The 22,579-nt window shown below is 37.8% G+C and overlaps 1 protein-coding gene across 1 annotated transcript in view; it reads left to right on the top strand.

Annotated features, from left to right (window-relative positions):
• The window catches only part of ERLIN1 (ER lipid raft associated 1), a 40,013-nt gene that overhangs the window by 3,827 nt on the left and 13,607 nt on the right, over positions 1 to 22,579 (top strand). Inside the window, exons 4-9 of the mRNA XM_035027089.1 lie at positions 2,752 to 2,798; positions 4,970 to 5,031; positions 9,401 to 9,526; positions 12,020 to 12,093; positions 20,489 to 20,547; positions 22,429 to 22,520. Coding sequence (XP_034882980.1) covers positions 2,752 to 2,798; positions 4,970 to 5,031; positions 9,401 to 9,526; positions 12,020 to 12,093; positions 20,489 to 20,547; positions 22,429 to 22,520 — 460 coding nt within the window. The remainder of the gene's footprint in view (positions 1 to 2,751; positions 2,799 to 4,969; positions 5,032 to 9,400; positions 9,527 to 12,019; positions 12,094 to 20,488; positions 20,548 to 22,428; positions 22,521 to 22,579) is intronic.

The raw sequence follows: 22,579 nt of genomic DNA, 5'->3' as shown, positions 1-22,579 counted from the left end.
TCAGTAAACATTAAAACAGATTTAGAAGTTAACAGCATACGACAGACATATAGTGTGTGTGTATATATACATAAATAGTAATAAATTGTCATAAGACATGAAATTAGTAAAAAGATTTTAGTATAAACTAATATACCTTACATATACAAAATATTAAAGGCTAGAGCCAGTGCGGCTAAATAGGAATGTTCTTTCTTTATACATGACACAGTAACATTCTAGGAAAGAAATACAGTAATAAAACTCTTCTAAGAAATTGTTCTTGTAAGAATGAGACATAAATTTATTTTTAGGAATCTTTGGAACGCATGAGAACACAACCTGTGTAAACAAATGGCTTAACAAACTTGGCAGTTGAAAGGAATATATAAGTAGCATCTTGGAAAATGTGAGATCCTGCATATGATATTAAAAAAACCCAAAACGTATGCTTAGAGAAATATGAAAACCTTCACCCTTTAAAGCATATATAATATAACCAAAGACTGGGAAGATAATTTTGGGGTTGATAGAAAAGAAGTATAAAAGTACTTGAAGATTGGATATTAAGTAGAGGATTTAACATTTGAACTCTTTCCTAGTTCTTGGCTAGGTGACATCCTCTAGGTTAAATAGGAATGTATATTAAAAGCTGATATGGGATATGGAAATTGAATTTGGTTAATATTTTGAAGGAAATAAATTGAACTCATCTCTTCATTAACTCCCCTCACTCTGTCTAGAACCTGTCATTTATGTTTACCATCCCCCTAATTTCTCAACCCTAGAGTTATCCTCTTTTCTTTTCCCTCATGGAATATGTAGCTACTTACTACATCCTTCCTGTTACGTCTCTTGAACTGACAGCCTTCAATTTCCATGGCCTTTACTAAATTAATTTAAATAAATTAATACTTCAGCTTCCCAGCTGGTTTTCTGGCCTCCAGATAAGATGGATAATGAGAACCGTATCACATGGAAGTACAGGAATTAAGGGGAAAAAAACATTTTGAAAGGTCCATTTTGTGGCTGAATGTAAGATGGACTATGGAGAGCCCAAGCCCCCCAGCAAACATCCTGGGCCCTCTAATATCACATTCTCTTAGCAGAATTTGCCCTCCTCTATATTGCCTGTTTTGCTCTAGGCGAGCCAGCTCGCTTCCTGTCATCTGTACACGCAATTTGTCCTCAACTTTGTATATTTAATAGGATAGCTCCTTTTTTTTTAGTTTATAAAGCTTTATTAAACATTTCAAATAGCTGTGCAACAAACACACCAGAAATAAAAGCTGCAAACTAGCAATCCAAATGTTCTACATGTGTGGCTTCATGGTCCCATTTCCTAGATGGACTGCCTCCAGTTCTGTCCTCTGCCTGGCCTGCCTCCCTTCCTCAGGCAAGAGAAAGAAGGATGGTTTAGACTGGAAGGACAACCGTGTTGGCACTCAGGCAAGAGAAAGATGGATGGTTTAGACTGGAAGGTCCCCAGTGGGCAGGGGCCAGGAGAAAGTCTCATTTGCCAACACTGTTGCCAAGGCACAGAGAAAGCAAAAAGCAGGGCACCTGGGTGGCTCAGTCGGTTAAGCGTCTGCCTTTGGCTCAGGTCATGATCTCAGGGTCCTGGGATTGAGCCCCACGTCAGGCTCCCCGGAGAAGTGTGCTTGTCCCTCTCTCCCTGCCCCCACTCATGTTCTCTCTCTGTCTCTCTCTCTCAAATAAATAATTTTTTTTTTTTTTTAAGATTTTATTTATTTATCTGAGACAGAGAGAATGAGAGAGACAGAGAGCACATGAGAGGGGGGAGGGTCAGAGGGAGAAGCAGGCTCCCTGCGGAGCAGGGAGCCCGATGCGGGACTTGATCCCGAGACTCCAGGATCATGACCTGAGCCGAAGGCAGTCGCTTAACCAACTGAGCCACCCAGGTGCCCTCAAATAAATAAAATATTAAAAAAAGAAAAAAGCAGGTGACAGTCACAAAGTCTTCCTATGTATTCTTCATAATGTACAGTCTATATATGTAGGCCTGAAGGAGCTCCTGGCATGAGGAGCTATTGAACCTAAGATGTGTCTCTACCTTACCTTCCTCATTTTCCTTTCTCTAGACCTGGCTTATAAATATTTCACCGCAGAGAGCTTTCCAAACTTATTTTTACTCTTTATCACTTAACCTAACAATATACTCTGTTATTTTGTACTTGTTATAGATTGTTTTATGAGGATTTTATTTCCTGTGTTGGATTGTGAGCTTTTTAGAAACAAGGACCATGTTTCCTTTTTTGCTTATATTCCATAAAGTAATATTTTGCTGTATCCTTAAATAAGGTTCAGTGTGTCCAGAATATGCAGTGGAATTAAAGTTCAGAGCAAAGTCCTAAGGGTAAGCCATGTAGTTTCCAATCCCAGGCCAGTTCTATGCAAATAAGGAACTCTGAAAGACTGAACATTGAAACTTTCAGATTGAACATTGAAACTTTCCAAGTGTACTTTTTTTTTTCTTTGCCCCAGCTCCCACCCCCAGTTAACCTCTCCACTCTAGGTTGTGCAAGTGCATCTTCATTGGGACATTAGTTATAAAATATTTTGTCTTGTTTTTCACATCTACTAGGATACAAAAAGAAATTACTCTGATAGCTAATCTTTGGGGACTGAAATTGTAATGGAGCTCTTCTGTACTTACCTCTTAGCAGTTCTCTGGAGGTTTTCCTCTGGGACTAGTAGTTTTTTGACGATGCGTGTCCTGAGTATTCATGAAATATTTTTTTTTCCCCCCAGACAACACTACAAACCGATGAAGTTAAAAATGTGCCTTGTGGAACAAGGTAAGCTTTCCGTTGCTTACCAACCTGCCTTTAGTTCAGATGGAGTTTCTGTTCATAAACTCTGGTTACTTAAACATCTTTCAGATAGACATGATAGTAATCCAGGGAGATTTCTCTTGTGAGCATTATTGAGTAAAGCCCTGTCTCCAAGCTTTCCATCTTAGAAGCTACTTGGGTATTGAAAAAAGTAGTTTCAGAGCTGGCAGACCTAACTTCGTATATCAGCACTGCCACATCTGCTTTACTCTTTTTTTAATAGACTTTAGTTTTTAGAGCACTTACAGGTTCATAGCTAAGCAAAAGGACAGAGAGTTCCCATATACTCCTTGTCCCCATACATGTATTTATTGACTTTGTTAAGCTTACTTTCCTTGTTTGTAAAAATCAGGTAATAAGACCTATCTTGCAGAGTTATTGTGAGGATTAGGATTAGTGTATGTAAACTGCCTTACCCAGCACTTGACTCAGACTAGGTATTCAATAACAAACAGTTTGGATGAAATCATTCTCACCTTCTTGTCATCTGTAGTACTAAATGCCATCTAACAAAGATTTTTTTTAAAAGATTTTATTTATTTACTTATTTTAGAGTGAGTGAGCAGGGGGAGAGAGAGAGAGAATCTCACGCAGACTCCATGCTGAGCACAGACTCCAATGTGGGGCTCCATCTCACACCCCTGAGATCATGACCTGAGACAAAACCAAGAGCTGGACACTTAACCTGCTGAGCCACCCAGGCGTCCCCTAAATGCCATCTAATTAGAGTTTCTGGTTCATTAGGTCTGTAATTAGGCTCAAGAATTTGCATTTCTAGGGCACCTGGGTGGCTCGGTTAAGTGTCTTCCTTTGGCTTGGGTCATGATCTCAGAGTCCTGGGATCGAGTCTACATCAGGCTCTCTGCTCAGCGGGGAGTCTGCTTCTCCTTCTCACTCTCCCTCCTCGTTCTCCCTCCCTCTCTCTCTTTCTCAAATAAATAAATAAAATCTTTAAAAAAAAAAAAAAGAAAGCAAAAAGAATTTGCATTTCTAGCAGAAGTTTCTAGGTGATGCTTCTGCTGCTGTTCTGAGGACCTTACTTTGAAAGTCTCTGCTGTATAGAGTTTTAGGGGGAGAACGGCAAGCAAAGCCCAAATTATTTCTAGAGTATAATCAGTATGTTGAATTGTATCAAAAGAAGAATGTAAAATTCAAGGTATTTTTTTAAATGCTCTATTTTAAATGACTAGAATATCAGTATTTACAAGCCTGTAAAATAGGCTTGGACATCTATGGAAGGACAGAATGCTTGTAAAAAGGGGAGAATCTCCCTCTGTTTTAAGTTTACATATTTGATACTAAGTTCTTCCTAGGTCTTTCTGTAACTCTTCTATGGATTCCCCTTAGAGGGGACTCAGAATTGGCAACTCATGAGATTTGGGGTAAATTTCATCTTCACGCTTCCCTTATTTTCTCAGATTTTTTTTCTGTGAGCAGTTACTACCCTTTTTTATCAGGAAAAAAATGTCATTATAAGTTGTTAGGAAGACTTGGTTGTTTAATTTCAAAATCTCTAACTTCATGTATCTTAAATTGAGGTTCACATGTGCCTTAGAGTCTGTGCTGATAGGCCAGGAGGTATAGGAAGCCATTAATTAACAAGACCTATCTTTCTGAAGTGTCAATTTTACTTGAGGGTTTGGGGGGAAATTCTTTTTTTCATGTTAGAATAAATACAGATTAAAAAGTAGATTAAAACTCTTCATGAATTATTAAGATAAGTCAGGAAACCAAAAAAATGTCACCCCATGGCTGGCTTTCATACCTCTTGGGGAACGATTTTACTTGGTTCTTTGATGGAAAAGTTTGAGAAGGGCAGTGCTTTAGTTGTTAGCTTCAGTTAGTAAGGGCAAGGTGCTAAGTATCCCTAGGTTATAGGTTTAGTCTTCATGTGAGCTGTTTTGATTACAACAGTTATAGAGATGACCCTTGGTTATGAGAGGAGGTAGATTAAGTGTGTGTAGGGACATCTGAGTGATGAGTGGATAGAGGTTGGTGGTCATTTTAATCAGTGAGTTGTGTATGTCTTTAGATTTTCCTTCTAAATTTCTATCATGTGGGATATGTTTGACAATGTGGGAATCTGGGATTGTAATTTTATTTGGCTCACATTTTTTCCATTTCTTTGTTTTTAGTGGTGGGGTCATGATCTATATTGACCGAATAGAAGTGGTTAATATGTTGGCCCCTTGTGCAGGTATGGTGCCCATATATTTCTGTTTTGTTTTTGTTTTTAAGTAGGCTCCATGCCCAGTGTGGAGCCCCACACAGAGCTTGCTTAAACTCATGACCCTGAGATCAAGACCTGAGCTAAGATCAAGAGTTGGACGTTTTACCGACGTTTAACCGACGTTTAACCGAATTGTACTCCAAAAAGTTGGACGTTTAAGCCACCCCGGCACCCCTATTTTGTTGTTTTTATAGTTAGAATAGGGAAACAAAAACAAAAATGAACTCTTAGGACTTAAGATAAAAAGCTTCTGGACTACATCAAAAATTAATGATGTAATGTATGGTGATTAACATAACATCATAAAAAAAAAAACCTTCTGGACAGCAAAGGAAACAAATCAACAGAACTAAAAGGCAGCCTATGGAATGGGAGAAGATATTTGCAAATAAAGTATCTGATAAATGGTTAGTATCCAAAATCTGTAAAAACTTACCAAACTCAACAACCAAAAAACAAATAATCCAATTAAGAAATGGGCAGAAGATATGAATAGATACTTTTCCAAGAAGACATCCAGATGGCTAAAGACAGATGAAAAGATACTTAACGTCGTTCATCATCAGGGAAATACAAATCAAAACCATGATGAGCTATCACCTCACACCTGTCAGAATGGCTAAAATTAACACAAGAAACAACAGGTGTTGGCAAGGATGTGGAGAAAGGGAACCCTCTTGCACTATTGGTGGGAATGCAAACTGGTGCAGCCACTCTGAAGAACAGTTTGGAGTTTCCTCAGAAAGTTAAAAATAGAACTGCCTTACGATCCAGCAATTGGACTACTAGGTATTTACTCAAAAGATAGGAGAATACAGATTCGAAGGGGTACATGCCCCCTGATGTTTATAGCAGCATTATCAACAATAGCCAAACCATGGGGACGCCTGGGTGCCTCAGTTGGTTAAGTGTCTGCCTTCCGCTCAGGTCATGATCCCAGAGTCCTGGGATGGAGTCCCGCATCAGGCTCCTTGCTCAGCGGGGAGTCTGCTTCTCCCCTTGCCTCCCGTTCTCCCTGCTTGTGTGCTCTCTCTCTCTGGCATATAAATAAATACAATCTTAAAAAAAAAAAAAACCAAACTATGGAGAGAGCCCAAGTGTCCATAGACTGATGAATAGATAAAGAAGAGGTAGTGTGTGTGTGTGTGTGTGTGTGTGTATTACTCAGTCATCAAAAAGAATGAAATCTTGACATTTGCAACAACATGGATGGAGCTAGAGTGTATTATGCTAAGTGAAATAAGTCAGAGAAAGATAAGTACTATATGATCTCACTGAGATAAGGAATTTAAGAAAGAAAACAGATGAGCATATGGGAAGGGGAAAAAGAAAAGAAGGAGAGAGGAAAACAAGCCGTAAGAGGCTCTTAAAAATAAAGAACAGACTGAGGGTTGATGGAAGGAGGTAGGTGGGAGATGGGTTAGATGGGGGTGGGTATTAAGGAGGGCACTTTTGATGAGCACTGGGTGTTATATGTAAATGATGAATCACTGAATTGTACTCCAGAAACCAATATTGCATTGTATGTTCACTAACTAAAATTTAAATTAAAAAAAAAAAAAAAAGTTGGATGCTTAACTGACTGAGCAACCCAGGGGCCCTTATTCTGTTGTTTTTATAGTTATAATTAGAGTATTTATAACTGGAGAGATTCCTTAAGGAATATAAGAAGGTACTTTTAAGGTTTTATGACTTCATTCATTTCTGATACATATAAAAAAATGATCACTGGAATCTTTTACATTTCTGGGGAATGGTAGCAGAAATAGGTCACAAGTCCTGAACACAGTTGACTTTCTGCAATTTTATGTGTTACTCTTCTCTCATCATAGTTTTTCTAAGAACAAGACAATCACTGATTATTTCTAGAGTTCGTAGAAAGTAGCATTTTATCCAGTCAGGATGAGAGAGCTTTTCCTTTCGTATTAAAAATCTGTAACTGATCAGTTCCTGGGCCAAACTGATTTATGATCATAGAAAACTCTTTTCTAGTTGAGATTTGCTATAACTTGCAAAGCAATCTGAAAAATCTCAGTGTGGGGAAAACATTTCCTTGGTAAAGAAAATCCACAGAGATGGAGTGGTCTCTGTTCAATCAAAAACTTAATTAGAAGTTCTGAAGAAAGATTTGCTTTTTTTTAATGTTTGATTTTTTTTCCCAACTTTTTTTTTTTATTGTGGCAAAATACACGTAACTTAAAATTTACCATCTTAAGTATTTTTAAGCATACAGTTCAGCGGTATTAAATACATTCACAGGGATGCCTAGCTGGCTCAGTTGATAGAGTATGTGACTCTTGCTCTAGGGGTTGTAAATTTGAGCCCCACATTGGGTATAGAGGTTACTTAAAAATAAAATCTTAAAAAAGAAATTCACATTGTTGGCAGCCATTACCACCATCCATCTCCATAACTTTTTTTTATCTAGCAAGAATGAAACTGTACCCATTAAACATTAACTCCCCATTTCCCTCTCTCCTCAGCCCCTAGCAGCTACCATTCTATCTTCTGTCTCTATGATTTTGTCTACTCTTAAGTACCTTATATAAGTGGAATCATAGTATTTGTCTTTTTGTGACTGGCTTATTTCACTTAGCCTAATGTCCTCAAGGTTCATCCATGTTGTAGCATGTGTTAGAATTTCCTTTTTTTCTGAGGCTAATACTCCATTGTATAAATATACCACATTTTGTTTGGTCATTTATCCATTGATGGAAACTTGGGTTGCTTCCACATTTTAACTATTATGAATAATGCTGCTATGAACATGGGTGTATGTGGGTCTATTTGGGACCCTGCTTTCATTTGAAAGAGCTGCCATTCTGTCCTTATTAAAATTGGCATGCTTAATATGTATAGGATACTGTGTTTGGCAAAAACAATTTAAAAAGGTGAAATTAGACCCTTTTCCTTAAGGGTTTTTTTATTTTACTTCTGAAGACATGATACCAATCTAAATATATATATACGTGTGTGTGTGTATATATATATAATTAAAAAAAATATATAGGAATGTAAGTTCATGCTAAATTTCATGGCACTGATACAGGCACAAAAAGCAAAAGGATATCAGAGTAGAGAGCAAGCTGTATTACTGCCACGTGAATTTGGATTATATTTTTCTGTGATTATTTGCTTTGTCTTTTTCTCATCTACTTTCCCTGGTTATAAATCGGTGGAATGGATTATGATTGGGAAAATAGATGAAGGGAAGATATTGCTGGTTCATTGGGTCTGAAGGAAAAAAACAACATGTTTTAATAGGTAGAGCACAGATTCTGGTGTGGTCTAGTATGTGCGCTTAGGAACATTTCTGAAATTCTGTTTGTTTCCTATTATGCAAAATTAGGAAATATTTTTGTGAATATTAAGTTGTAATGTATGTAAATTGCCTGATATAAAACCTGGCCCAGTAAAGGTTCACTTCTTTTCCTTCTAGTTTGGTGTCTTTTTACAGCCTTTATTTATTTATTTATTTATTAAGATTTTATTTATATATTTGTCAGAGATAAATACAAGCAGGGGGAGCAGAGGCAGAGGGAGAAGCAGGCTCCCTGCTGAGCAGGGATCCCAAGGCGGGGCTCCATCCCAGGACCCCGGGATCATGACCTGAGCGGAAGGCAGCCGCTTAACTGACTGAGCCACCCAGGTGTCCCTTTTTATAGCCTTTAAAAACTACCTTTTCATTGGGCGCCTGGGTGGCTCAGTCGGTTAAGCGACTGCCTTCGGCTCAGGTCATGATCCTGGAGTCCCTGGATCAGGTCCCGCATCGGGCTCCCTGCTCGGCAGGGAGTCTGCTTCTCCCTCTGACCCTCCCCCCTCTCGTGTGCTCTCTCTCTCATTCTCTCTCTCAAATAAATAAATAAAATCTTTTTAAAAAAACAAAACAAAACACTACCTTTTCAAAAATGGTCTTTGGCAGCAGTTTCTTTCTTTTATTTCCAGTGTTCTTCAGTTAATTCAGGCCTTCTTTACCTCCTTGCTAAATTTTTGCTTTGCAGTAATTGCCTTATACTTTCCCTGCCTCATAATTCATCTTCACACTGCTGCCACAGAACAAATGCGATGTGTCATGGCCTTGCTTGAACATTTTGACAGTTTCTTATTATCTCCACGATAATGTATACTCTCCTTAGTATGGAACTCAAAATTTGCCCATTAGAATTGCAAATGCAGTAATATTTGGAAAATTGAGCGCAAGGAACACATCAAGGTTTGTGAGCTGTGTTTCATTTTCCCACTATTTTGTTGTCACTTTTCCTAATGTATATTGTAACTTTTACATTGGCTGAATTAGAAGATACATGGGTAAAAATGGATTTTACCTTTCCTTCAGTGTTTGATATCGTGAGGAACTACACTGCAGATTATGACAAGACCTTAATCTTCAATAAAATCCACCACGAACTGAACCAGTTTTGTAGTGCCCACACACTTCAAGAAGTTTACATTGAATTGTTTGGTGAGTGTCTTACTCGTTGTAAATTAAATATGTGAATTACCAATCGGAAATCTTAGTCAACTCTATGGACTCTCTAATATTAGTAAACATTATCCTATTTCAGCATTTCTTCTGAATTTATAATAGAGCATTTATCTTTAAAATATTCTTTAAGTTTAAAATTTCTTACGATTAAACTAAGTAAATACTTAAAAGATATTTTAAGAATGATAATTTTCTGAAATCTATTATATGTAACTTAATAGAGATTGGAAAAAGGTTATTTGCAGGCTATATTCTGTTTTTACTATGATAACTTAGTGAAAATTAGCTTTGTTGCTATTTTAATAGATAATTTGGGGAAATTTAGAAATCTTTCTTAGAGTTTCCCAAGACCCACCTCCATGTCTGATGACTTGCTAGGAAGACTGACAGGACTCAGTGTATGTTCTCAGAGCTAAGATACAAAAGGATACAAAGTAAAATCTGGAGGAAGTCAGGCACAAGCTTCCAAGAGTTTTCTCCCAGTGGAGGCATGTGGGATACACTTACTTCACTATTAAAGTGTGACAACACATGTGAAATGTCTGCTAGAGAAGGAAGCTCATTAGAGACTTACTGCCCAGAATTTTTTTTTTTTTAGGTCGGGGGCCAAGGGAGCAGTAGAGAGAGAATCTTGAGCAGGCTCCACACCCAGTGCAGAGCCTGATGCGGGGCTCGATCTTAAAACCCTGAGATCATGAACTGAGCCAAAATCAAGAGTCAGACACTTAACCGACTGAGCCACCCACAAGCCCCACTGCCCAGAATTTTTACTGGGGGCTAACATAAAGGCATCCTCTGCCTATAGCACATACCAAAATTCCACACTCCCAGAAGGAAGGCACATGTTCAGCATAAGCCACATTGTTTGTATAAACAGTTTAGGCAGAGTGAGTCATTTTTACCAGTTCTGGGAATAGTGGGAATCCTTTCCAGATCCACGTTCTAGGTGACAGCCAAAGGCCAGCTTGCAAACAGGCCTTTCTAAGGATCACAGCTTCAGGCCTGCTGTGTTAACTCTTTTCTGCACAAATTACTTTTCATTTGTGGTAGAGAAAGCTATTATGACCTATGATAGGGTTGTTGCTGTTGGTTGCTTACTTCTCCCCCCAGAATTCTTAGTGAATTTCTTATAGGCGGGCATAGGAATGGTTAATCATTTTAGAGATCTACCGATTCATTCCTCATTGATGATTGACAACTACTAGGTGTATGAGAAAACTATCCTCATTTCTCACATCACCAGTTTTAGTAATGGTGAAAGTACATTGAGGTGGATAGAAAATTCATGAGTTACAAGGCCAAGTGAAGTGATAGCTTTAATGTCCATTCTTGTGTACTTCAAAGACCTTCCTGTGAGCCTCCCCACTCCCTTTTTAAAAAATTTTTTTTTTTTTTAAGAGAGAGTGTGTGCAAGAGGGAGGGAGGGGTGGGTGGGGCAGAGAGAGAGAGAGAGAGAGAATCCCAAGCAGGCTCCATGCTCAGCACAGAGCCTGCCACGGAGCCAATCACAACTCTGAGATATGACCTGAGCCGAAATCAAGAGTTGGTTGCTCAACCGACTGAGCCACCCAGTTGTGCCCCGCCCCCCTTAAATCCAAAATACTAGCAGAGATCCGTGGAAATGAAATTTAGTTATTTGGAGATTTGGGTTAAAGACTGACTGAGGGGCACATGGGTGTCTCAGTTGGTTAAGCGGCCGACTCTTGATTTCGACTCAGGTCATGATCTCAGGGTCCTGGGATCAAGCTCTGCTTAAGGCTCCACACACTATGGGGAGTCTGCTTGAGGATTCTTTCTCCCTCCCCACGCTCATTTGCTTGTTTGTGCTCTCTCGCTCTCTCTCTCTCAAATAAATCTTAGGGGGACCTGGGTGGCTCAGTCGGTTAAGCGTCTGCCTTCAGCTTAGGTCATGATATCCAGGTCCTGGGATCAAGCCCTGCATCAGGCTCCCTGCTCAGGGGGAGCCTGCTTCTCCCTCTCCCTCTGCCCCTCCGTCCTACTTGTGCTCTCTCCCTAGCTCTATCTCAAATAAATAAATAAAATCTTAAAAAACAAATAAGTAAATGTTTAAAAAAAGACTGAAAATGGGAATTTTGTTTTTATGAGAATCAGGACACATATTCAGTAACCACACTGAATTAAGATATTAAAGACCTAGAATCTCCATTTATTGGATAAACAACTTGTTTTTCATCTTTCTTCCTTAATTTCTTTGACAGTTCTTCACACTTTTTCCCATATAAAAGGAAAACTAAATATGTGTTTTAAATATATATGTAATAATTTATATATTTATAATAATATAATTAGTTTTTTTCCATATATATGAAGTGGTTTAAGCTCTATAGAGTAGTACCATGGAAACTTTAGGTCTAGTAATGATTGGGTTTTTTCCAATATTAATACAATGAAAAAAAATTTTTTTTTTTTGAGTATCATGAGAGCTGTTGTTCTTGGCCTCAAAAACAGATCAAATAGATGAAAACCTGAAGCAAGCTCTCCAGAAAGATTTAAACGTCATGGCCCCAGGCCTCACCATACAGGTAAGCCCTTTTCCTAGGGAAATTCTCTAGGAATTTTGAGAATTTTGAATTTGTGTTCTCTCATTGGACATTGTTTGTTTATTCAGCAGTTATTTAATTGAAATGCTATGGGATTTTATAGAATAGCTTTCTCAATTTGACTTTAGGTCTCTGCCAAAATAAAATATTCTTGTAGCTTGCCCTGGGTGGCATTTTCTTCTGATAAGCAGATAAGCTGAGACTCTTACAAGGAAATGAAATCCATGTACTGCTAATTGTGAGGCATTATTAAGATACAGTAATGGTTATAAATCATTTGTATAAGTGTAAGGCTTTAGTCTCAGTAAGATTATGAACAAGGATTTCAAGTATAAGATTTGAACAATAATTCTAGCAAAATAGATGTCACATATGATTAATTGACAGATGAACTGATTGGATGATTATTGCTGTAAGTCTTTAGAGTTCAGGAACATTTCAAGAGAGTCTGCCTGGAAATGACTGTAAATGAATTGGGATTTTAGGTGGGTCTGGAAGAATTAGCAGGATTTAGATGATGGGGAAGGAGCAGGGGAGGTGTTTCAAATGGATAGAATGGCCTGAATAAAAGTAAGGTAGCAGACGAATTTGGTGGTGGTGGTGGTGATGGTGGTGGCAGTGGCAGCAGCATTAGGAGATAGAATGGTGAGGGGTTGTAGGCTGGCTTTTTTGGGTCAGTGTTTTTTCAGATTGGGCTGAAATCCATGAGTGATTCTAAAATCAACTTTAGTGGATCATGACAGCATTTTAAATAAAATAAAATTGAATAAGAAAAGAAATCAGAGCACATGACATGTACTAAATTTAAGTATCGTTCTGTAAAACTTCTGTTTTCTCTAAGTGTGGTGTAGATGTTTATATTGGGTGTCAATGTAAAATGCATGTCTTACAGTGGTCATGGTCAGTAACATTTAAAAGCTATGGCTGTAGGTCTGGATTACCTGAGAAGTGGTAATATGGCTTCTCTAGTGCCCTTTCTTAGAGTTTCTAGGAGATCAGTTGTAGTAACAAATGTTATTGCAGCTAAAGAGAAAACTTTATTTGGTGTCACGTGTCCCAAGTGTTGCACTGTTGAGAGTGTGCATTCACTGTAAGTGACCACGTGTGATCTCATAAACAGGACTGGAAAGATGGTGAGGGTTTTCCCTGTCCTTATTCATGCCATGCTGTTATCTCTGACTGGTGCCTGAGGGGAAACTGCCAAAGTTAAGGGGTCCTTTGAAAAGTCCAGCGCTAACTTTGTAAAATCTGCCTGGTTGTCCATTCAGTTCTGGCTAGAGTTGTTTTCAATTTTAAAGATAATAAATGTGGGGCGCCTGGGTGGCTCAGTCGTTAAGTGTCTGCCTTTGGCTTAGGTCATGATCCCAGGGTCCTGGGATCGAGCCCCACATCGGGCTCCCTGCTCAGCAAGAAGTCTGCTTCTCCCTCTCCCACTCCCCCTACTTGCGTTCCCTCTCTTGCTGTGTCTCTCTCTGTCAAATAAATAAATAAAATCTTAAAAAAAAAAAAGATAATAAATGTGAATGTCACAGATTCTTAGATTCTGCTCACATTATTACTTGGGAGACGTAGCTCATTCTTAACAGCTGCCTACAATTCTTTGCCTTATATTACACAATCATCTCTCTGTTGTTTCCAATTTTTTTCCATTAATAAACAATAGGGTAGGAATATTCTTGGCACATCTCCTTGTATGTACAAATTATCTTTCAAAAACCTGCACAAATCTATATTTTTATCAGCAATATATGTGAATACTTGTTTCTCCATAAACCTCACCAGCATTTGAAGCAATGAGACATGCTAATTTTTGCTATCTTTCTTTGATTTGCATTTCTTTAGTTATTAATGAGGGTGAGCATCTTTTTTTTTTTTGGCCATTTTGTACTTTGTCAACTGCTCATTCATAGTCTTTTGCCCCCTTTTCTGTTGTGTTATTTTACTTTTTTTTACTGATTTGTAGTAGTATTTTGTATATTCTGAATATTTTTATACACATGTGTTCTATATGTTGTAAAAAAAATTAGATATTGGGAAAAAGATGAATAACAAAATGAAAATCACTAGTAATCGTACCATGCAGAGATAAGAGTTTGTTTTATCTTTCTAGACTCTTCTTAATCTAGAGGAGCATATGTTTGTTTACAGGTATAAACAATGTTAAACTAAAGTGGGATTGTACCATAGCTGCTTTTTTCCCTAACAGTATATATAAGCATCTTTTCAAGTCAAAAATACAGATTCACTACATCATCACTTTTAATGTTTTTCTTTAATTAATCTGTGGCTTCCAGTTTTCACTGTTACACACATGTTGCAGTGACAAGCTTATACATACATCTTTTTAAATCCTTCCCTTAAAATATATTCTTAAATGTAGTATTGAGGAGTCAAAGTGTATGCCCCGTTTGGAGGCTTTTTGATAAATATTGCCAAATATGGCCTTTCAGAAAAATTTTAGCATCTTAGATTCTCTCATCAGCAGTGTTGGTGAGCTATAGTTTCCTACACATTTGATTTTGTGATTGTACCCGGATAATTAACAGATGCATGCTGACTCTCTTAATCCTTTTAGGGAAATTAATCTGGTATTTTGTATTAATTATTGAGATTGAATGCCCTAGGACATTCAGTGGCCATTTGTATTACATTTGTGAGTTGTTTGTTGTGTTTGCTCATTTTTTAATAATTTATTTTTTTCTCATTTAAATAAACTTTTTAATATGTTAATTATTACAACTCTTAAATGTATGGGAAGCATTTTCTCCTAGTTTTTTCTTTACCATTTAATGTCTTTTTCCCCCTAACAATTCTGAAGTTCTAAACTTACATAGAAATTTTAGTATCTTTTCTTTATGGTGTTTTGCAGTGTTTGCAAGCTTTAAGCCACTTTCACTACTTTAAAATATGGAAATTTAAGTTAAATTGGAAATTACAACATTTTTCTCTGCTTTTACAGTTGTGTTTTTATTTTTTAAGATTCATTTATTTTAAAGAGAGGGTGAGAAAGAGTATGTGGGCTGGGCGGTTGGGGAGGGGGAGAATGCGGGGGGAAAGGGAGAGGAAGAGAGAAACTTAAGCAGAGTGTGCTGAGCGTGGAGCCCAACCCCGGGCTTGATCTCATGACCCTGAGATCATGACCTGAGCGGAAACCAAGAGTTGGGACGTTTAACTGACTGTGCCACCAAAGCACCCCTTTACAGTTGTGTTTTTAGATTTAAATCTTTAATTCATCTGGAATCCATTTTGATGTCAGTTGTGAGGTAGGCTCTAATTCCCCAGCCCCCAACTTGGTAGTAAAAAGAATTATGGAATAATTTATGTCCCCATCTCCCTTATTTGAAATGCCATTTCTTTTGTATGCTAAATCCCGTTATATAGTATAGTGTTTCTTGGACTTTGTTCCATTGATCTTTCTGTTTCCTATTCCTTCATTAGTTATTGAGCCCTTAGTCTTTTCTCATTAAATCTTCTCTTATTTTTTCCTTCTTGTTAGTAAATGACACCTCCTTCCCTCCAGACAAATCTAGATGTGAGGGAGGCATCTTTAACAACCCTCTCACCCTTAACATCTAATTAGACCCCATATCCTGCTGATTTTACCACCAAAATCCATGTAAAACTGTTTGTTTCTCCATCTTCACTGCTGCCTCCCTAAGCCAAGCCACCGTTTCTTGCCTGGACTTCCAACAGTAGTCTCCTACCATGTTGCCCCAGTTTGACTTTTATCTTCATCCACATCATTTTCTGCATAGCAGTGAGAAGGATCTTTTAAATTTAGTTACATTTATTTGTAGTTTTTATAAAAACAATTACTGAATGAAAAAGTGTCACTTCATAATGTTTTTAAACTGGTAGATCAAGATCTCCATTGTTTTGCTTGCTTTAGTCTTGCCATAAAAGTTTCTTACGAGAGCTGGAATGCATTTTTAGAACTTCTGGTCTATTTGTCAGCCTTCCTTTTTTAACACATTACTATATGTTTATGATAATCAACTTTTTATTCACTTTTAAAAGCTGGTAAGATGTATTTCTGCCAGCTTATTATTCCAGATGAGTTTTCATTATTGATATTTTCAAGCTATATCAGGTACCTAAACTGGCACATAAGTTTAAAATTGGGAACATAGTGGGAGCCTGGGTGGCTCAGTTGGTAAAGCGACTGCCTTCGGCTCAGGTCATGATTCTGGAGTCCCTGGATCGAGTCCCGCATCGGGCTCCCTGCTCGGCAGGGAGTCTGCTTCTCCCTCTGACCCTAACCCCTCTCATGTGCTCTCTCTCATTCTCTCTCTCTCAAATAAATAAATAAAATCCTTTAAAAATATATTTAAAAAAAAAAGAAAAAATAAATAAAATTGGGAACATAGTTTATGCTTTACTTAATCATACCATTTTTGTTTCTTTTAGAATTTCTGACCAGGTGAGAAATTCATATCTCAAATTAAGTTAATACTCATGGATTTACTGAGTTTTAATGCTATTAAATATGTAGTCTTTTTTTGTATAATCATTGAGGAATGCAAATGATTCTTGGTGACTTTATTGTGGAGCTAGTAGTTTGCTGAATTCACTGTTCCTAATAAATTTTTTGGGTTAATTTGCTTGGATTTTTTGTTGTGTATGTGGTATAAACATTTAACATGAAATCTATCCTTTTAAATTTTTAGGTGCACAGTACATTATTATTGACTGTAGGTACAGTGTTATACAATAGATCTTTTAGAGCTAATTTATCTTGCTTGACTGCAACTTTATGAATTTCCTTAGATTTTTTTATATAATTATGCCAAAGTAAAAATCTTGATTTTCCCCTCTATAACCATTTTCCAGTCTCCAAGTCATCCTATTTTAAATTCTTCACATAACACTCATAACTATCTGAAAGTTTCTGACTCTTTTTTTTATTATGTTAATCACCATACCTTACATCATTAGTTTTTGATGTAGTGTTCCATGATTCGTTGTTTGCGTATAACACCCAGTGCTCCGTGCAGAACGTGCCCTCTTTAATACCCATCATCAGGCTAACCCATCCTCCCACCCCCCTCCCCTCTAGAACCCTCAGTTTGTTTTTCAGAGTCCATAGTCTCTCATGGTTCATCTCCCCCTCCGATTTCCCCCCCTTCATTCTTACCCTCCTGCTATCTTCTTCTTTTTTTTTTTTTTTTTTTTAACATATAATGTATTATTTGTTTCAGAGGTACAGGTCTGTGATTCATCACTCTTACACAATTCACAGCGCTCACCATAGCCATACCCTCCCCAGTGTCTATCACCCAGCTGCCCCATCCCTCCCACCCCCCACCACTCTAGCAACCCTCAGTTTGTTTCCTGAGATTAAGAATTCCTCATATCAGTGAGGTCATATGATACATGTCTTCCTCTGATTGACTTATTTCGCTCAGCATAATACCCTCCAGTTCCATCCATGTCGTTGCAAATGGCAAGATTTCATTCCTTTTGATGGCTGCATAATATTCCATTGTGTGTGTGTATATATATATATATATATATATATATATACACATATATATATACACACCACATCTTCTTTATCCATTCATCTGTTGATGGATCTTGGCTCTTTCCACGGATTGGCTGTTGTGGACATTGCTGCTGTAAACATCGGGGTGCACGTACCCCTTCGGATCCCTACATTTGTATCTTTGAGGTAAATACCCAGTAGTGCAATTGCTGGATCGTATGGTAGCTCTATTTTCAATTTTTTGGAGAACCTCCATACTGTTTTCCAGAGTGACTGCACCAGCTTGCATTCCCAGCAACAGTGTAGGAGGGTTCCCCTTTCTCAGTTTCTTATTCATTTATTTGCTTTTTGTTATCTATTGTATTTTCTCCCTTTAAAATTTTCAATTCCATGAGAGCAGTCTTGCCTTGTTCATTGCTGTATCCATAGTGCCTAGAACAAACAGCACTTGGCACAGACAGGCACCCAGTTAATACTTGTTGAATAAACATTCTCTGAAACAATCAATATTTTAATTTTGCTCTTCTCTGTGTTTATACTCCATTTTTCTTGAACAACTGTGGCAAATTTGAATGGTGAAAATATGCATCCTTGATATTTTTTCCCTATGTTATTAAAGAGAGTGACTATGTTATATGCTGGCTTTCCATTTAAAACATATGCTTATAACCCGGCGGTCACTTTCAAATATATTCATCAGCTTTTTTTCCCTCTCTCCACTCTGTGTGTGTGTGTGTGTGTGTGTATTTTGGCCATTGTTTTTGGATATGTTGTCATTTTTTTTTTTTTAAAGATTTTATTTATTTATTTGAGACAGAGAATGAGAGAGACAGAGAGCACATGAGAGGGGGGAGGGTCAGAGGGAGAAGCAGGCTCCCCGCCGAGCAGGGAGCCCGATGCGGGACTCGATCCCAGGACTCCAGGATCATGACCTGAGCCGAAGGCAGTCGCTCAACCAACTGAGCCACCCAGGCGCCCGGATATGTTGTCATTTTATTTATTTTTTTAAGATTTTATTTGAGAGAGTGAGTGAGAAAGGGAGCATGAGCAGGGGGCAGAGGCAGAGGGAGAAGCAGGCTCCCCACCGAGCAGGGAGCCCAATGTGGGGACTCAATCCCAGGACCCCGGGATCATGATGTGAGCCGAAGGCAGCCGCTTAACCAACTGAGCCACCCAGGCGCCTCGTCATTTTACTTTTTAAATCTGTTATGATGTAACTTACATTATCTGCTACAGTAGGTGCTTATTTTACACATATTTGAAAATTCTGAGATTCTCAAGATTGGCAAGCATGTAGTCTGTTCTTCAGCCTCATATAGCAAGATAGAAGTCTTCAGAAAACAGTCCTGTTTTATGCTTTTTAAAAAAATAAGACTAAAAAGAAATATGGCCAGTCTCTTAATTAAATGCAAAATGACAGTGCTTCCTTCTGAATCATATTAAAACATATTGGAAGTCATCTGTATTTCTGGTAGTCACGTAGTGAAATCTGTCATCTTTCACAAATGCTGGTTATAAATTTTTGTCTTCTGGATATCTCCATGAGTTGTTCCTTATGTCCTCACATGCCTCAACTTCAGCATATAATGAGTTTTTTCACTACAGTCCCCAGCTTCTTATTCCATTTCACTACTTGTATTTGGTTATGCTAGTTCTCAAAATCTTTACAGATTTGACTGTTCTCTTTCATGTAGGGAAGTCTGTGTTGCTTAAAAGTCTTCTTTCAAAAGCCTTAAAAGAAGGTTATGTGCTTGAGAAAGAGCATGAGCAGGGGGGGAAAAATAAAACAAGACGAAACCAGAGAGGGAGACAAACCTTAAGAGACTCTTAATCATAGGAAACAAACTGAGGGTTGCTGAAGGCAGGGGGTGGGGGGGCGGTGGAGAGGGGGATGGGATAATTGGGTGATGGACATTAAGGAGGGCACATGATGTAATGAGCACTGTGTATTATATAGACTGAGGAATCACTGCACTCTGCTTCTGAAACTAATATAGTGTATGTTAATTGAATTAAATAAAAAGGTTATGTGCTTACAGGCTTTGTTGCTTAAAAGTTTAGCCAATTTTTGAAGAGAAAACTGTCTTCAGATCAGCAGTGTTTTGTGTGTGTTTGCAGTATAGGTCGGGGGTGAGTGATGTTTAACTAGTTAAATCAAAAGCTTTTGAGAGATCAGTTGCCTGATGTAGAAAAGTCAGCCTTCAAAAGGCTGCACTTCCCAAGTAGATAATCTTAATTAATGTCAAAGTACACTATGGTTAGGGAAACAAAGTATCTAGTAAACAGTATCTACAAAGACTAGTAGACTTTGTTCTAAGTGAGATTCTAGGAAGAAAGAATGTAATCTGTTAACTGGTATTTGTTTTCCTTAAACTTTGGGCTGTTTATGTATAGTCAGTACTGAGTGATTGCAGGTTTAGGAAGTAGTAAATACATTTATTGTATTAAGTTGCATATACTGACCTGAACTTTGTTTGCTTTTATTTTTGTTTTTACTGTTTCCTACTTTACAATTTTAAATCTTGGAATTTTGCCTTCCTTCTGTTTTTTTGGTTTGCAGGCTTGAAAAGGAAACAAAAGTATCCAACTGAAGAGCTTTGTAGAGGTCTTTTAAGGGAGAACCTTTTCCCTAAAGGAGTTTATTTCCATAGGGGATAGGGTGATTTTTTTTCCCCTAGGCAAGCATTTTTTAAGGAAACAAGAAGCAGCGTATATTTGATTCTTGGTGTGATGGCATGAAGAATAGATTTTCTAGTGGAATCTCCACACATGTTAGTAGGCAGCTATGTCATAGTTGTTTCATTAGTTTCATTTGAGGAGCTTTTCTGTAGAAGATTTAGTTTGAAGATTTATTTTTCAAATATATTTTGGCTTTTCACTTTTATTTTTCAGGCTGTGCGTGTTACAAAACCTAAAATCCCAGAAGCCATAAGAAGAAATTTTGAGTTAATGTGAGTAATATGCTTGGGATCCCCAAATTTTTATTTAGGGATGTCTACATATTAATATACCAGTGTAGAGGAAACTTATATGTGAGATGTTACACTCTGGGGTGGTGTTTATATCTATTTTCCATACTTTAATTCTGATAATTTATCTCGTGTTTTGATTCACTAGATTATTCTTATGTTTTTCTTTATATATGAACATTTCAGGAGCAGTGTTAGTGGCTAAGGATGCAATTTGCTGTAGAACTATTGTTGGAAGGCTAAGGAGCTATAATTTGGACATGAATATCTTGAATTAAATATGAATAGAGGAGGGAGTACTAGCTGCTAAGGTTGAAGAGAGTGCCTATATTGTGTCACTGTGTTAGAATGGTAAGAATAGACACCTTACTGGTATGAAGTTCGGTTTTCCATTATATCTGAGTGACTCTAAAATTACACCTGGATCTTTATAATTTGCTTCTGGGAAGCTTTGCCTGAATTGACTCCTGGTAGTCTTCTCTTTTTTGGGTCCAGGGCTGACTGGGAATGAGAAGTTACTTGCTTGACATGAAATTAATTTCTTAGTCTTCTGAAGAACATGGGTTAGGGGACTACCTACTGAGGTTGAAATGGCAGTATTATTCTTGTATGACAGGTACTGAAAAGAAACAAAAGTCTTTAGGAAATTTGGCTAGTATTTTAAGTGGAAAAATATGAAATGCTGGAAAAATAACTTAGCAAAAGTCAGGAATACAACAGATTGTATAAGTATAGGGGGTCCAAGAAATAATAATACTTCTTCCTGGGGTGATTTACTGCTGAATCCTTACTGTTCCCGTCTCTGTCTTCTGTTATGCAGAATTTTATTTTCCCTTTTCATTTGTGGAAAAGGAACTCCTCTTTTAAAACTACAGCATAGAGTGCCAGGCTGGATAGATCATGGATCTGATCCATTTGTATAAAAACATTTTTTGATTGAAGGCTCAAGATGTCTTAGGCTTTCAATATGATAGCTTCTAGTGATGGAAACATGAAGACTATATGTTCTCTGCCCTCAAATAACTCCTAGTATCCAGAATGCCATTTTGTGTCTTTACCAATTTTGGCAGGAAGAAAGGAGAGATCTTTGGGGGGAAATGTTTTGGGGGAATTGTTGGAGTTACTTTTCAGATAAATCTGGATCTTTCCTAATTTTGTAGACTGTTAGAATCCCAAATTTAAAAGCCACATTGAGGTCTAACCTCCCACCCACATAATAGTAATCTTTTTTTATACCTTTTCTGCCCTGTGGTTGCCCAGTAACCACTTGTACATGCTTAGTGATAGGCCAGCCATTTCCATTATTAGAAAGCTCAGATTCTTAGAAAATTTCTTCCTTACATTGAGCCCCAGTTCACCACCTAATAACTGCCACCTAATTATATCTCCCATACAACAAATAGGGTAACTGCACAAGAGTGTCTGCCTGAGGAGGGGCTGAAATCTAGCTCCATTCTTCTTACCAGGCTATGCACCTGAGGGACTGCATCTGCCCAGAGGGTGTTGCATTTTGCTAATTGGCCCAGAGGTGCTATATGGGCTAGCTGGAAGCCTAACAACAAAGGAAGCATTTATATACTCTAGGTACTTGCAGATCACAGGCCTTTCCATGATACAATTAGAGGAAAAGGTCAGACTGAAATTCAAATGTATAAATTGATTCCTATATCTGGGTGACTTTGGGCAAATCATTTAACCTTTCAGCCTCAGATTCATTATAAGTAAAATGGGGTAACACCTCTCTAGGCACCTTAATGGATCAGAGAGTTTGTGTTGCAAATGGTTCTTTGACCCACCATAGAGTTAGATTTACTGCCTGTGACTGCACATCATTTCTAATTTTTATAATATTTTGCTTCACAGGGAGGCTGAAAAGACAAAACTTCTTATAGCTGCACAGAAACAAAAGGTTGTGGAGAAAGAAGCTGAGACAGAGAGGAAAAAGGCTGTTATAGGTACTTGGATATCTTTCTGAAATGAATGTCTCTAAGTACATGTGTTATGAGTTTGTCCT

The sequence above is a fragment of the Mirounga leonina genome, unplaced genomic scaffold, assembly GCF_011800145.1.
Source record: "Mirounga leonina isolate KUSES-001 unplaced genomic scaffold, KU_Mleo_1.0 Mir_114, whole genome shotgun sequence".
Lineage (NCBI taxonomy): Eukaryota > Metazoa > Chordata > Mammalia > Carnivora > Phocidae > Mirounga > Mirounga leonina.
This window is presented reverse-complemented; position numbering and strand designations above follow the sequence as displayed.